At 47.1% G+C, this 16217-nt stretch overlaps 1 protein-coding gene across 1 annotated transcript in view; it reads left to right on the plus strand.

Annotated features, from left to right (window-relative positions):
* The first annotated feature begins 386 nt into the window (after positions 1–386).
* Positions 387–16217, plus strand: part of LOC113406043 (organic solute transporter subunit alpha-like) — a 29336-nt gene continuing 13505 nt past the window's right edge. Inside the window, exons 1-3 of the mRNA XM_026648196.1 lie at positions 387–464; positions 14416–14567; positions 14693–14766. Of these exons, the coding sequence (XP_026503981.1) occupies positions 398–464; positions 14416–14567; positions 14693–14766 (293 nt within the window). The 5' untranslated portion in view covers positions 387–397. The remainder of the gene's footprint in view (positions 465–14415; positions 14568–14692; positions 14767–16217) is intronic.

A 16217-nucleotide genomic window follows, 5' to 3' on the forward strand; every position in this document is an offset into this window, starting at 1 on the left:
AGGGGACACGGACACAAGTGTGGAACCTCCCTGCCGACAGGAAGGATGTTGCTAACGCACAAGGCAAGAGTGTAAATTGTGTGTGGGCACTGCTCAACAGGACTTCGCCACCCAGTCACCCTGTGGTTTCCTTGGGGGATCTTTCACTGGCGCCTCATTCTGCAGCAGTGTTTGAACGGAGAGAGAAAGAGCTGGCTATTCGGACTGTCAAGCATTTACCCAATCGAAAGGTGGTTGGGAGGAAATTTACATTTGGCAACAAGTCTCAGCGCCTTACTGGAAAAGCGCAGAAGTAGCAGTGCTTTGTAACTCAGCCATCTGGGGACTGGGAACACTGAAAAGGAAGCAACGCCTCAGGGACAGCAGGAGGAGACAAGGCTTAACAGAAGCTAAAGAAATGCAGAATGGGACCGATCCCGTCTGCATTGCAAATGAGCCTCCGTTCTCTCACAAAATTATCGGAAGTAAGTTTTGCTGCTGCTTTAAAAACTGTGTGTGTGTGCGCGCGGGGGGGGGGGGGGGGTGGAGGGATTTTCCAGGAAGATTTGTTAGTTGAAACGTGTCTGGACTGAAAGCCCTGTTTTCTCGTTGCAGACTATGTACATCTAAATACCCGGTCACTAGTTTCCCGTTTTATTTTAGTGATCTGTAACATGAGGAAGCTGGGTTAGTGTTTGAAAGGGATTCCAGTAACTAAAAACGCTAAACAATGGACCCACTGTTGAAGTGTGTGATAATTATTAATATTTGGAGGTAATTTTTTTAGTACAAAGTAGTTCACCAGAGTAACAGAAATGTAATGGCCATGCTAAGTATAATCTATGCTGTATTGTAATTTTGATGCTATACAACCTGATCCTGTCGACATTTATTACCAGACCAAGTGCTTATACTATGGTGAGTTACATAAGAACAGCCATACTGGATCAAACCAAAGATCCATCTAGCCCAGTATCCTGTCTTCTGACAGTGGCCAATGCCAGGTGTCCCAGAGGGAATTAACAGAACAGGTAATCATCAAGTGATCCATTCATTCCCTGTCACTCATTCCCAGCTTCTGGCAAACAGAGGCTAGGGACACCATAGAATCATAGAAGATTAGGGTTGGAAGGGACCTCAGGAGGTCATCTAGTCCAATCCCCTGCTCAAAGCAGGACCAACACCAACTATATCATCCCAGCCAGGGCTTTGTCAAGCCGGGCCTTAAAAACCTCTAAGGATGGAGATTCCACCACCTCCCTAGGTAACCCATTCCAGTGCTTCACCACCCTTCTAGTGAAATAGTGGTTCCTAATATCCAACCTAGGCCTCCCCCACTGCAACTTGAGACCATTGCTCCTTGTTCTGTCATCTGCCACCACTGAGAACAGCCGAGCTCCATCTTCTTTGGAACCCCCCTTCAGGTAGTTGAAGGCTGCTATTAAATCCCCCCTCACTCTTCTCTTCTGCAGACTAAATAACCCCAGTTCCTTCAGCCTCGTAAGTCATGTGCCCCAGCCCCCTGATCATTTTTGTTGCCCTCCGCTGGACTCTCTTGAATTTGTCCACATCCTTTCTGTAGTGGGAGGCTCAAAACTGGATGCAATACTCCAGATGTGGCCTCATCAGTGCCAAATAGAGGGGAATAATCACTTCTCTTGATCTGCTGGCAATGCTCCTACTAATGCAACCCAATATGCCATTAGCCTTCTTGACAACAAGGGCACACTGCTGACTCATATCCAGCTTCTCATCCACTATAATCCCCACGTCCTTTTCTGCAGAACTGCTGCTTAGCCAGTCAGTCCCCAGCTGACTGATGGACCTATCCTCCATGCCATTACAATAGCCATTACTGATGGACCTATCCTCCATCAATTTATCTAGTTATTTTTTTAACCCAGTTATAGTCTTGGACTTCACAACATTCTCTGGCAAGGAGTTCCACAGGTTGACTGTGCGTTGTATTAAAAAATACTTTTGTTTGTTTTAAACCTGCCGCCTACTAATTTCATTTGGTGACCCCTAGTTCTTGTGTTATGAGAAGGAGTAAATAACACTTCCTTATTTACTTTCTCCACACTAGTTATGATTTTATAGACCACTATCATATCCCACCTTAGTCATCTTTTTTCCAAGCTGAAAGGTCCCAGTTTTATTAATCTCTCCTGATATGGCAGTCGTTCCGTACCCCTAATCATTTTTGTTGCCCTTTTTGGAACCTTTTCCAATTCCAGTATATCTGTTTTGAGATGTGGTGACCACATCTGCATGAGTATTCAAGATGTGGGCATACCATGGATTTATATAGAGGCAATATGATATTTTCTGTCTTATTATCTATCCCTTTCTTAATGATTCCCTTAATGAGTTGTCTGTCACTTGTAAATTTACTCAGGAAGTTCAGGAGGGGACTACAATACAATGAATCATCTCTCAGCTGGCATTATTGCATAATGGTTTCCAGGCTGTCCAAGATAGTGGGAAAAATCCACTGCTAAATTGAGGCAACATTAACTTTTTATTTAATAGAATGGGGAGGGGGAGAATAGATTCAGCAGTGACTGGGACACCCAGAAAAATGCCTGAAAAAAGAGCTAATGCTTTGTCACCTGCAGTTTATAGACCATTTATAAGAAGAGTATTCCTTATTTTGGTGTATCTGTGACTGGGATGGGGGAGCTGGGCAGAGGTGCTATGTTTCTGGGTCCAGATGCCCTTTCCTTCCTCCCAAGAAGAGCGGAGTAAACAGTCACACAGAATCTGTGCAGCAACCATCAAGAGGATGATGCAGCAGCTTCTTCCTTGCTATGCCCACGTATGCTCTTCCATGTAAACTCAATGCAATCAGGGCTTCCTGGACTGGGGGGTGGGAAGGAATCACAGTTGGGGAGCAGCTCTGCTGATCAAAAAGTCTGCTGGAAGCAGCATTAACTCCTTTTTATTTTTAATCAGTGACAATAGGGACATGTGTAGCCACAGGGAGTCTCCTAATGTTGCACGACTCCTCCTGTGCAGCTAGGGGACTGAGAATAGACAGGCACGTGGAGGGAAAGTCCCATGGGGTTGTCCTAAGCTCTCCCTGTATGTCCTTGGGGGTCTGTATTGTCATGCCACTTCCTTCCTGTCCCCTAAGGCCATGCCTTCACTAGGAAAAAAGTGTTTTTAAAACGTTAGCTAACGTGTTAATCTGCCTGGTCTAGAGCAGGATTTTAACATATGTTAAAAGTACAATTTACCCTGTCAATTTATCCTGGGGGGGAGGGATAGCTCAGTGGTTTGAGCATTGGCCTATTAAACCCAGGGTTATGAGTTCAATCCTTGAAGGGGCCATTTAGGGATCTGTGGGGAAAAAATCTGTCTGGGGATTGGTCCTGCTTTGAGCAGGGGGTTGGACTAGATGACCTCCTGAGATCCCTTCCAACCTTGATATTCTATGATTCTACACTAGATTTGTTTTACATATGTTCAAAATATCCCTTTGTTTCTACTGAAGACAAGGCCTGTGTGGTCACAGACCTCTCCCCTGAGTGGTACATGTAGCTGCATCTCTCCAACTTCATGACATTTTTGGAGAGCCCTCCGACCCCCATAGATTTTACAATGGGAGAAGAGAAGTGAGTTCCTTATCTCTTAATGGGTGTCAGAATGGAGCATGGTGGGACATCAACCCTGACCTTGGAGTATGTCTACTCTGCAAAAAACCAACCCCCCGTTCCTCCCAAAAGCCTTACTGCAGCAAGTCTCAAAGTCTGTGTCAACAGACTCAGGCTCCCAGGGCTCGTACTACAGGGCTAAAAGTAGCATTGTAGACACTCCTGCTTGGGTTGGAGCTGAAGCTCTCAGAACCATTGCACACACACCCCGCGGGGGTTCAGAGCCCCACCTCCAGCCTGAGTAGGAATGGCTTTACAGCTATTCTTAGCCCCACCATAGCACAAGCCCCACCAGCCTGAGTCAGTTGACAAAGTTGATGTGCTGCCGCAGGGTTTTTGTTTTTGGCAGTGTAAACATACCCCTTGTGTCCCAGGTTACTGAGAGCTCCTTACATCAAGTAGTATGGCCTTGTATACACATACATTGGCACTGGCTTCCACTAAAAGTGTATTGTACAATTATTTGATTTAAAGAGGTGCAAAGCCCTGTGTGGACACACTATAAGCTGCCCAGTGGATAGAGCAGGATCTTTCCTGTGGTTGTACTAGCAGTTCCAGTAATCGAGTATAGATCCAGGGGTCAAACCAAAGGTCAGAAGCCAATGGGTAAGCCAAGGGATGTAGCCAAAAGTCAGAGCCAGGAGTCAGAAACCAGAATGGAACAGGTACAGGCTGAGGTTGGAGCAGGAGTAGGCTTTAAGCAGAAGTGAGAGCAAGTTAAGCACCGCTGTATGCACCGAACAGCCACTGATGTGAGTGAGACTTGGCAACACAAGGGGAAAAAAAGTGGCACTGCCTTTTAGAACAAGCCCCAAACTAGCCCAGCCCATTTCAGAGGGAGGTGTGTGGGGGCAGTGCTTAAATGAAAGAGTTGCCAGGACTCAGGAGTACTGGAAGCTCCCGAGAAGTGTGTGGGGGCCACCGGCACCTGAACGGTGGTCCTGCCTCTTCCCCGAGGTCCCACCCCGCCCCACCTCTTCTCCTGAGGCCCCATGCCCACTCCGCCTCTCCTCCTGAGGCTCCCCAACCTGCCACTTACTCCTCTCTGCCTCTTACCCCCCTTAAGGCAGGAAAAAAGTGATGGGGCCATGGCCCCGTGGTCCCCCCGTTCCAGTGCCCCTGCGGGGTTCAGCCCCAGCACAAAGTAAGCACAGGGTGGGCGGCCAGAGAGGGGCGGCTGCTGGCCGGGCGTCCAGCTCTGAAGGCAGCACCGCCGCCAGGAGCAGTGCAGAAGTATGAGTGGCATGGAAGTCCACTATTACAAAAAAGCAACCTCCAAATAAAACAAGCCCCAAAACCTGCAGCCCGCGGCTCTAAAAAAAAATTACAGAGGACTTGGCAATGCTTCTCTGCCCAATCAAAATGAAACCATATGGAGGGAGCTCATTGGGTCCAATTGAGTTTGCTGGGTTGCCTAGCAACCAGGCTGGGAGCCAGCATAAAGACAAACACTTAAAGACAATTTAACCTGGTTTGTGGTGCTTTAGCTTAAGTCAGAAAGGAATTGATTTAATTGATACAAGCCAGTTTTAAAATGGGCTAAGAGGCTCCAAACAAGTATCTTGCAGCAGTTTAACCAAAGTGGTTTTAAATCTGAGTTCATTTTGACCAGTGCAAGTTACTATGTACACAAAGCCTGAGTTTTGATAGTGAGTACAAAACTATGGGATTTAGACCATGTCAGCACAATAGCATTGAAACCACAGCAGCCCAGGCAGTAGCACAAGCTAGTCCTGCCCACCCAGCACCCTGGGTACATACTCGAGTAGCCACCAGCCGTGCTTCCATGGCTTCACTGCTAGTGTCACTTGAGCTAGCTAGATCAAAGGTAACTTGGGCAAGGGAGTACAGACACTATTTCCAACTCTTAAGGTTGTATCACGAGTCTTGTGATATTTGGCATTTTTCGTATTGCCCCGTCTCTGGAATCATGTGACTGTGAGACTCTCACCTTTCATTAAAAAAAAGGACGTTTCTAGCATGATAGTTGTAGAGGAAAGTGTAAACGCATGCATCCTAAAGTCTGCAAAACTAGAAAGCAAATAAAATCAACCCTCCATTTATTATTTTTTAAAATTCCATGGTTTTTAAGTCAGTCTCATGAGTTTTTGTTTCCTGACTCTTGAGTTCTGCATGCTTGGGATTGGCAACACTAACTCCTGTCCCACAGTGCACTGGGGTCACTATAAAACCTGAGATGGATCCAGGGAAGGGGTGCATGTATTTCATATCTTTGTTGTCCAAATCCCACTCAGGAATCTGGAGGTGATGTTCCTGCACACTGGGTATTGTATGACATGTCATGTACCTTTTACTAGAAGGGCTCTCAATCTTCATCTCTTGTCTAGTACTCTTATTCGCATCATTGTCTTGGAGGGCCTGTAACGCGGCTTCTGTGGTCAAGGCTCAGCTGTCAAGATAGTATCCTAAACATAGTCTAGAAGAGGGGCAGCCTTGACACAGGGCAAGGGGAAGTGGGTGCTTTGTGTGCTGGCTGTAGTGGGGGACTGAGTGAGGCTCAGTCCAGCTGGCCTGAGGGCACTAGAGCTGGAGGGGAAAGCCGCTCTCACTAACATTCTGCTATTTATGTTATTCTTGTAAAAAGATAAGACAAAAATGACACGAAAGTGACATTGAACGTGGGAGTCAAGCGTGAGGGTTTTCAGGGTACGTCTACATTTAAGCTGGGAGGTGTGATTCCCAGCTCATGTAGATGTAGCCATGCTAGCACCTAAAAGAAGCAGAGTGTGCAGGATGACATGGGTGGCCACTTAAGCTAGTGCAATCCTGCCCGGCCCCTGGGAACGTCCCTAGCTGGCTAGCTCATCCTGCTGCAGACACACTGCTAGTTTTAGGTGCTAGTTTGAGCAAAGCTAGCGCGGGTTTGTCTGCGCGAGCTGGGAACCACACCTCCTAACTCACATGCAGCCGTTCCCTATGGGTATGTCTACACTACAGGATTAATCCGAATTTAGATAATTCGAATTTGGGAAACAGGTTGTATAAATTCGATTGTGCGCGGCCACACTAAGCACCTTAATTCGGTTTTAAACCACATTAATTCGGTGGTGTGCGGCCACACTACCCCATTAACTTAAACACAGTAATTCGGTGGTGTGCGTCCACACTAACCCTAATTCGAATTAACAAAATCGATTTAGGCTCTACTCCGTTCGTCGAGGTGGAGTACAGAAATCGATTTAAAGGGCCCTTTAATTCGAATTAACTGGCTCTGTAGTGTGGACGGGTGAAGGGTTAATTCGGATTAAGGCAGCTAAATCCGAATTAAAGTCCTAGTGTAGACCAGGCCTAAGAGTGTTAACAAAAGGCCCTTGCTGCTAATACAATTTAACTGCTAGTCAATGATAGAGGACTGCTAAGCTGAGCAGTTTGGTGAATAAAGGCCGCCATCTTGACAAACTGCATTTTCTTATTATTTTTTTCAACATACAACATAACCCAATAGTGAGCACATCTTAAATCACGTCAGTGTGGTTACACATAGTCCAGCATCAGATTATCCCCTACCACTGAACTGGCACAGCATTAGAAAGAGGGTAGTTCTAGAGTGTGAGAAGGCAGTGAGCCAGGATGTTAGGGCTGGCAAAAGAAAACATGCCTTATTTCTTCCTACTGGAGGATCGCAGGGTCTGAGGGTCTGCAGACTCAGAGTTGGTCTATGCTAGAAAATGATATTGACCCAGCTACATCCCTCAGGGGTATTAAAAATCCACACTCCTGAACAACATAGTTAAGCCAAGTTAAGTCCCAGTGTAGACAGCGCTAGGTTGATGGAAGAATTCTTCCATGGAATTAGCTACCAGCTCTGGGGCAGGTGGATTACCTGTGCCGACAGGAGAACTCCTCCCGTCGGCATAGGTAGCGTCTACAGGGAAGCACTACAGCTGCTCTCCCACTGTAGCATTTCAGGTGTGGACACACCCTCAGCTAAATTACCCAGCAACCTTAAGAACGTACAAGTCAGTGCGTGGCTCTTCACAACACAGATGACCTCTGCCCGGATGTTGCAATGGTGACCAGTTCCAGATTGGAATCATCAGTGTGTTTGGAGTAAGGATTTAAAACTGAAAACTGTGGAAGCCGTTACTACAGTCAGAGCAATGAATTGAGAAAGTAAATAATCTTTTCCTACTGCCCATTGCACAACATTTTGCTGTACCCATTATGAAGCGCTCAGACACAAGGTTCTTAGGGTTCAGAAAAAGCAGAGATATTTATGTAGATAATGAGAACATCCACAGGACTGAAATGTTTGCTTTAACATGGGATGGGAACCCTCGTATGTCAGGACATAAGAATAACTGATGGGGTTAGAAGGAAACTTCCTCTTTGGGCAGTTTATTCCACAGTTGTCTAGTGTGTAGTTTCTGCTCCTGAAGCATGTAGTACTAGCCACTGTCAGAGAGAGAGGAGCAGAAGTTAGATGGGCCACCACTTTGGTCTGGCATAGCATTTCCTGTCTCTTCTGGAACACAAGACAGCTGAAATATTTCCTGTAAAAGCACAGCGTCTGGATTTCATGGTATTGTTTACAGCTGTTGTCTGTGGATTCCCTCACTTATTCATTACTCACACTTAATCTCCTAGTCATGTACACAGTGAGTAACTGTAGGCTGCTATGCTGTTTCACCAGCCAGGAAAGGGAAGCAAATGCCCTGGCCAAGTCCTTGTTAAGTAAGGTCCTTTCATCAGATCATGGTTTATCATGTATAACAAAGGATAAACAACTCAACAGAAAATATTGGACACAATCCACAGCCAGGACTTATCTTTGTTCCAATCTTCAGCTTCCTTACACACCCTGCACAGCCATTTGATAAAAAGGGATCCCTTAACCCTTTCTAGGCTGCTGCTTGACCTGTTCCCAGTGGTTGTTCTGCAAACTTACAATGATGCAGACAACTGCATGAAACAGAATGGTGAATGAAAGATGGAATTATGTTTTAGTTCTGTCCTGCATAAACCAGAGTGTACGCCGCATATGACTGTGGGCCTGCTCACTGATATTTTTGTCAAACTCCAGGACAACTGGGAATCCCGCCTTTGTAGACTGCGGCAACGACTGTGTTTGAAAGCAAAAGCTGATTTTTTTTTTAAAATGTACCTACATTTATTAATCATTTATGCAGTGGCATAACTGTGCATTAGGCTGTATAGAACAAATAAAAAGCAAGGCCCTTGCCCGAAGGATCTTACTTCTAATCTTACACAAAATGTGTTCAGTGATGATACTAGGGGGATTGGGGAGACAAAGGCTACACAGATAAGATGCTCTGGTAAGCTATAAATGCTGCTTGATGAGTCCAATGTTTAAAAATAAAATTTTGATGAAAACCAGATCAGGTTTGTTCCAATGGTTCTTTCTTTTTCATACGTGTACACAGTGCCTAAGGGATCAGTGACTGGGACTTTCAAGCACAAAATATTTGCAGTACAAATAAAGAACAATAAGTGAGACCAGACTGAATTCAGGTTAGGAACAGGCATTTCACACTGCTCTACTAAAGGCCAAGGAGGAAGTGGAATTGTTTATGGTGTTTAATGGGAAGAGGAAAACTCAGGCTGAATGTAAGGAAAATTGCCTAATGAGATCAAATAGAGTGTGAAATTCTGAGCCAGGGATTCAGAAGACTACAGCGGCAGATGCACTCAGGCAACCTTCTAAGTAAATTGCTGTGCAGCAGGGGAACATAACTAACTCGTTTAAAGGGTCTGGGTTGGATCAACCAAGTCTGAAACTCAGGGGCCTCCCAATGGCCAGAAATGTACATAACTTCCAGTTTCTGAAGCTTAGTAAAGCCTTTGTCCATTGTTATATTTTGACACACGAGGAGTTATGGGACAGGAAAGACAATTGAATCAAGGTGAACGTTCCTTGCCGAAAGGTCAGGCTATCTCATATGCTGTAAAACCAGCAAAAGCAGGAGTTTCACAAATTGGTGTTTGGTGCAAAAACATTCAAACCCTGTAAACTAATTACTGAGTGCTTCCTATCCATGGCAAACAGTTTTGCTGCTGCCTCACAGACCAGAAAACAAGGCTAGCCGTTACCTACCAATGGAGAAACCACAAATAGTCAGTCAGCAAACTTCTGAGGACAGCTGCAGCACCCTTTAACACCTGTGGGAAATTGTGGATGCTTAGCACCCATCTGGAGTGGGTCCTGTATAAAGGGAAGTGAGACTTTGCTAACTGTTATGGGGAATGTTAGCTGTTTTCCAGTTGCACTAAATAATGCACTGGTGTCATTCGACTGACTTCAGTGCTGTTCCAACTGAGTTACAGGTGTCACATGAGAAAAAACTCAAGCCCCTGGTGTCCCAATCTAATAATGTCCTAGGGTTAAAGAAAAAATCTTTGCAGCTTTTGAATATACTGACCAGAAATGAATACAATGAGACACGGTGCTGTCCAGCACATCTCACTCCCTGCAGTAGTAAAGAGGCAGAGTGAGAGAATCAGTCCTTTGCCAAGTGCTGCTAACCAATCAGCCTTCATTGAAGGCCTGACAATGGGTTCCTGGCCTTGATGAAACTGGTTGCCATGATGCTGGCTTTACTGCCTCTCACCCCTGGGGAGAGGGAAGGGCGAGATGACAGCATGGTCACTCCTTACTGCTTGCAGCCAGGATGGTGTTTGGATCATGCAATGGAAGGGGAACAACTACTGAGAGAGAAAGTGAAGCAATCCTGATAAACTTCACCTAGCTCCTTTGACCCAAATCCTAAATTTTGCTCCCTGTCACATTGGGGTAGATTCAAAGTATTTCCACTTACGTCTACAGCCTTGTTTACACAAGAAAGTAAAGGCACTTTTTTTCAGCTGAGTTATCTTAAAATGACAGGGAAGTCCCCTTAGCACTTGTGTAGACACCATTTAACACCTTCTCAAACATTTTATAGCCTAGAGCAAAGCAGTACCAGTGAGCCTTGATAAGGTTCCTATTTGAATGGGATGTGGTGTCATTGAATTTTTTCATCTATCTCAGGCAGCACCTTTCTTTGAGAGAGTATATCTCTTAGGCCAGGGCTACATATGTTAACTCAAGTGACGTTGGCATACAGTTGCTGGAGTTAGTACTTTGCTTGTGCGCATGCATACTTGGCACCTTGTGTCGGCAGTGCAAGTACTCACCAGAAGTGCTTGAGTCGATGCAGAGTGCAGTGCACCATGGTTAGGTATCTGTAGTGAGTCGGTGTGGCTCCCCGGCGCCCCGGAGGGGGAAGAGCCCATCCGGAGGCTGCAGTGGGCGGAGCCAGGGAGCTCTGAGCCCGGCCCTCCCGGGGTCAGGCGGCGACCCGGAAGTATAAAGGCTGGCCCTCAGAACTCAGTCAGGCCCCAGCCGCCGAAGAGACCAGACGTCTCCAGCCTAGCTCGGGGCTGGGAAACCTCTGCAGCCCGGGGCGGCCTCCGGGAGCTGCCGGGCCTGCCCTGCGCCCGCTACCCAGAGGAGCCACCGGGCCTGCCCTGCACCCACTACCCAGAGGAGCTGCTGAGCCTGCCCTGCGCCTACTATCCAGAGGAGCTGCCAGGCCCGCCTTGTGCCCTCTACCCGGAGGAGTTGCTGGACCTACCGAACGACACCTGGCTGGACGAACCCATGGTCCAGGATCCCCCCGAGGCCGACACCGGCCCCCAGATAGGCCCAGGGGGGGAGAGTGGAAGTAGCCCGGGGGCAGCCGACCCCAGTCTGGCTGCAGCATTACCAGAGCCTATGTCAGTGTGTTGCGGCCAGGATCCCCACTGACTAAGCAGCGGGCGTTTGCCACTGCTAGGGCCCCGGGCTGGGACGCAGTGGAGTGGGTGGGCCTGCGTCCCACCTGCCACCCAACCCGGGGGTGGCAGTCTCCCCCTCTCCCAGGCCTGTTGAGGCTTAGTTTATCCTGTTGCTTAACCCTGACTGAGGGCCTGAGCGCCTGCCCCAGCATTTGTTGCCCCGCCCTGACCTAGGGCCTGGGCCTAAAGACTTTATACCGTTGCTCAGCCCTGACTGAGGGTCTGAGCCCTGACATAACAGTGGTGTCCGCCCGGAGCTCGGGCCGGGCTTATCGTGTCTCTGAGGACAGCGAGGACCGACGGGGAAACCCGGCCGCCGGACAGAGTGCCCAGCCCCGGTGTGTAGTGAGTCGGTGTGGCTCCCCGGCGCCCGGAGAGGGTCGAGCCCCGGCAAACTCTTGTACAGTATCCCATTGTGCAACTTGACCCTGTCCAGCGCACTGTGTTTTTGGAAGTTTTGGCAATGCACGATGGGACTGAAACGAGTCGTGTAGGGTGACTGGGAATATGGGGTTAACTTCTGAGTTTGCAACTATCTCCATCCCACAATGTTATCTGTATCCCATAATTTTTGTGCCTTTTTTTCAAAATCCCACAAACCCGCACAGCCCTCCTTGCTATCTGCCATCTCTGACAGAAGCATGGAGCCCGCACAGCTCTGCACTGTTGTCATGAACATTGCAAGCACAGGGCACACGATCCTGGAGCGTTTGTAGAGCTGCAAGAAGAACTGAATGAGTGGGCAACATAACAATTTCTTGGAGGACAAAGTGCTGTGGAACATAGGAAGAGCCATTTCAAGGTTGTGGCTGGCATTCATGGAGCAGCTGCACATGGTGGAGCACCACTTCTGGGCCTGAAAAACAAGCACTGAGTGGTGGGATTGCATTGTAATGCAGGTGTGGGATGATGAGCAGCGGCGGCAGAACTTTCAGATTCTCAAAGCCACATTCCTGGATCTGTGTGCCGAGCTTGCCCCAGGCCTCCTGTGCAGGGACACCAAAATGAGAGGTGCACTGAGAGTGGAGAAGCGAGTGGCGATCGCACTAGGCAAATTTGCAACTCTGGATTGCTGCCGGTCAATGGTAAATCAGTTTGGAGGTGGGAAATCCACAGCGGGGACCATTGTCATGCAAGCATGCAGGGCTATTTATCACCTCCTGCTATGCAGGACTGTGATTCTGGACAATGTGCAGGACATAGTGGATGGATTTGCAGCAGTGGGGTTCCCAAACTGCAGAGGAGTGATAGACGGCACACACATCCCTATTTTGGCACAGACCACCTTGCCACTGAGTACATCACCAGAAAGGGCTACTTTTCTATAGTTACACATCATTGTTGGATCACTGGGGATGCGTCATCATTGTTGACCATCATCAATGTTAGGTAGTCAGGGAAGGTGCATAACACTCACATCTTTAAGAACACAGGATGTTCAGAAATCTACAAGCAGGGACTTTCTTTCCTGACTGGCGGATTAGCATTGGGAACGCTGAAATGCCAGTAGTGATCCCGGGGGAGGCAGCATATTCCTGGCTCATGAAACCATCTTGCCAGCACCAAGAAACAATTCAACTACAGGCTCAGCAGGTGCAGAATGACAGTTGAATGTGCTTTTGGTCATTTGAAGGGCTGCTGGCATTGTTTATTCACCAGAATGGATCTCAGTGAGAAAAATACCCCAATGGTTTATAGCTGCCTGCTGTGTCCTGCATAATATCTGTGAAGCAAAGGGGGGAAAAGTTTCCGCTGGAGTGGAGGGCGGAGGTGAAGCAGCTGTCTGCTGAATTTGAACAGCCAGATACAAGGACTATTAGAAGAGCTCAACACAGAGCTATATAGCTCTGGGCGGCTCTGAAAGACCATTTTAACAGTGAGCCAGAGAAGTGTGTGGTGTTGTAGTGGCTCTCCCTGGCCCTCCTCTTTTGTGGCCTAGTAGGAATCATTTGGTGATCGCTGGACATGTAGGAATATAACATAGTCAATGCACCTCTTAATTTTGTTTGTGAATGATCCTATGAGTTATGTGACATGGTTACTCTCAGAACTGCTGAGCACTCATTGGTATATGTTTTGACCCAATAAAGCTGAATGAGTTCCAAATAATGTAATTTTATTCTGTAATAAAATCAGTGCAAAATAACCTGTGCAATTTTAAAACAAATACATTAAAAACTTAATAAAGTTTAATAAATTAAGAGAGCAGAGCTTATGAAGAGGAAAGAACATTCATGTCCATTTCAGCTACACATACACCAACCGTGGCTTTCACAGGTCAGTTTAGGGGAAGCTGTGATTGTCTTTAATGTGGAGTGGTAGGGATAGTGCAGAAACCCCAGATGCCACATGGAATATTGATATAGATATAGGGAGCCTGCAGCATCTGTGTTTGCTTCCTGAGAAGCCCCATTATGTCCTGGTGCATCCCTCTCCTTTTCCTGCTGGGACTCCTGGGACTCTCTCCTCTCTGCTCTTACCTTCTTCAGGCTGCCTGCGGTCTTCATCCTCCAGGCTCTGTGCTCACAGTCTGATCCAGCACTGGCTTGCAAGATGCCCTGGAACACGTCCTCCCAAGTCCCCTTCTCTTTCCTCCTTATCTGGCTCAGGCGTTCAGCAAGTGTAGAGGGGGAGACCTGAAGGCTGCAGTGGCAGCAGCTGAAGATAACACACACAGAGGTACCATTGTCAGCATATTCACTGCAGAATGAGAAACTGCCGGGGGGAGAGCAGAGCCGCCGCCGGGGCTTGCTGCCCTCCGGCCGGAGGCTTTTTCGCCTGGGGTGGCGAAAAAGCCAGAGCCGGCCCTGGCTCGTGAGCTTAACCTGATGCACTGCGAGGCATCCCATTGAAGTCAATGTCAGTGCGTCAAGTTAAGAAAGCCTTTGCAGGAGTGGGACCTAAAACTTCTTTCTGAGGCACTTTCTTGCATTGAACATGTTACACTCCTAAAATAAAATGTGTCTTTTTTTCTTTTATGCAGGCCTTGATATAACAGGTATATTTCTCTTTGCCATCTTGACTCTAATGACACTAATAGCCAACCTGGTGTTTGTAGAGGAAGTGTTCTACATCTACAGGAAAATCCCCTCCTCTAAAAGGACGATTTTTATTTGGATAAATGCAGCAGCTCCGGTAAGAGGGGGGAGAAAGAAATTCAATTGAATATCAAAAAGACCCTTTCTCTAAAGATGCTGTAGTTAATGCACAAACCTCTTTTTATCTCTGCCCCTCTGACACCCTCCTGTCTTTCTGTCCAGGTGATAGCTACTACATCATGCACTGGGATGTGGATTCCTCGCTCAACAATGTTTACAGATTTCACTGCAGCAGTGTATGTATTCTTGTTTCTCTGAACCCTGAATTTCCTGCCTTTAAACAGCCTCTATCACTAGGTAAACATAGTCATTTTGTAAATTTAATAATGGATTTTTAGTTTGAGATGAAATCTCTTGTTTTATCAGGGAGGGAGAAAAATAAAAAAAAATGAATTCCCAGTACTACAGCCCCCTTAGTGTGGGAACTGCAGAATGAAAGAAAATAGTTGACCCCTTTGATTGGCAGCAGCGTTGAAATAGTAGAGTCGTTCCTGTATCTCTCTCAATGCCATGTAGAATGAGACTCTGACCTATGACTTTTCACTGTGCTTTTATTAATGATGCACTGTATGGGCCTTTTATTAACGATGGCAAGTGAACCTTCCATGAGTATATCAATGAGAAAATGTTCCATACATGTCCTGATAAAATCTTTGTGTGAGGGTTTGACAGCTCTGACATGTAAACGGGAGGATGAAGAATTGTGGTCTCTGCTTCCTAGAGGTAATGGTGCAACCCTCTAATTTTAAGGCAGAGGTTGAAAGGTTGAAGGCTACAGTGTGGGATTTTCAAAGCTGTCTAAGTGATTTAGGGGCACAAGCTCCATTGGCAAGTCAATGGGAATTGTGCTCCTAAATAACATAAATGTTTTTGCAAATCTCCCCTTTAACTCCTTGTGACTTCTGGCTGCATTAACTAAGAGTCTGAGATGGAATAAAACAACATGGTGCAATGCTAATTAGTTAAGTTGCTTTTATTTGGATGGTAAATGCAAATTCTCACTGGCTTAATCTGTGTCTGAGATAAAACCATGCAAATCTCTGCCATATTATTAGATTCCCAACTTTGTCTAACTGTAGAAGTATGCGTGATGCTAAAAATACGTATAAAAAGAAAACAAAATCATAGAATGGCGATACTGGGTGTGACGAAGTGGGAATATTCTTAATGTTTTTTCTGAATACTGTGTGGGTGCCTCAGTTTCCCCTATGCATGGGATAAGAGAGAGTGATTGTTGCAGAGCCTAAGACGACCAGTGTGATGCTCAGGGCCGGCTCCAGCATTTTTGCCGCTGGTGCCTGGAGCTGGCCCTGGTGATGCTCTCTGCACAGAGAATGGCTGACACCCTGTCTCCTGGCAACTGATGGCCTGGGCCCCTCCCTTGCAAGTGCCAACTGAAGGTGTTGGAGAACAAAGAGATCAGGTGGCCTCCTGGCCTGGGAAAGAGACAGGGGAGAGGCTGGAGGGGGTTTCAGTTTGGAGCTGGCTGGGGAAAAGGAGGGAGACCCAGAGCCGGGGTCTAGGCTCCCTGCCCCCCAAGATGGACCTGACTGAGGTGGTCCTGTTGTCTGTACCTACAAGCTCTGTTTTGGACTGTGTTCCTGTCATCTAATAAACCTTCTGTTTTACTGGCTGGCTGAGAGTCACGGTGAATCGCAGGAAGTGGGGGGTGCAAGGCCCTGACTCC

Source organism: Terrapene carolina, unplaced genomic scaffold (genome assembly GCF_002925995.2).
Source record: "Terrapene carolina triunguis isolate 2854851 unplaced genomic scaffold, T_m_triunguis-2.0 Scaffold22, whole genome shotgun sequence".
Classification (NCBI taxonomy): domain Eukaryota; kingdom Metazoa; phylum Chordata; order Testudines; family Emydidae; genus Terrapene; species Terrapene triunguis.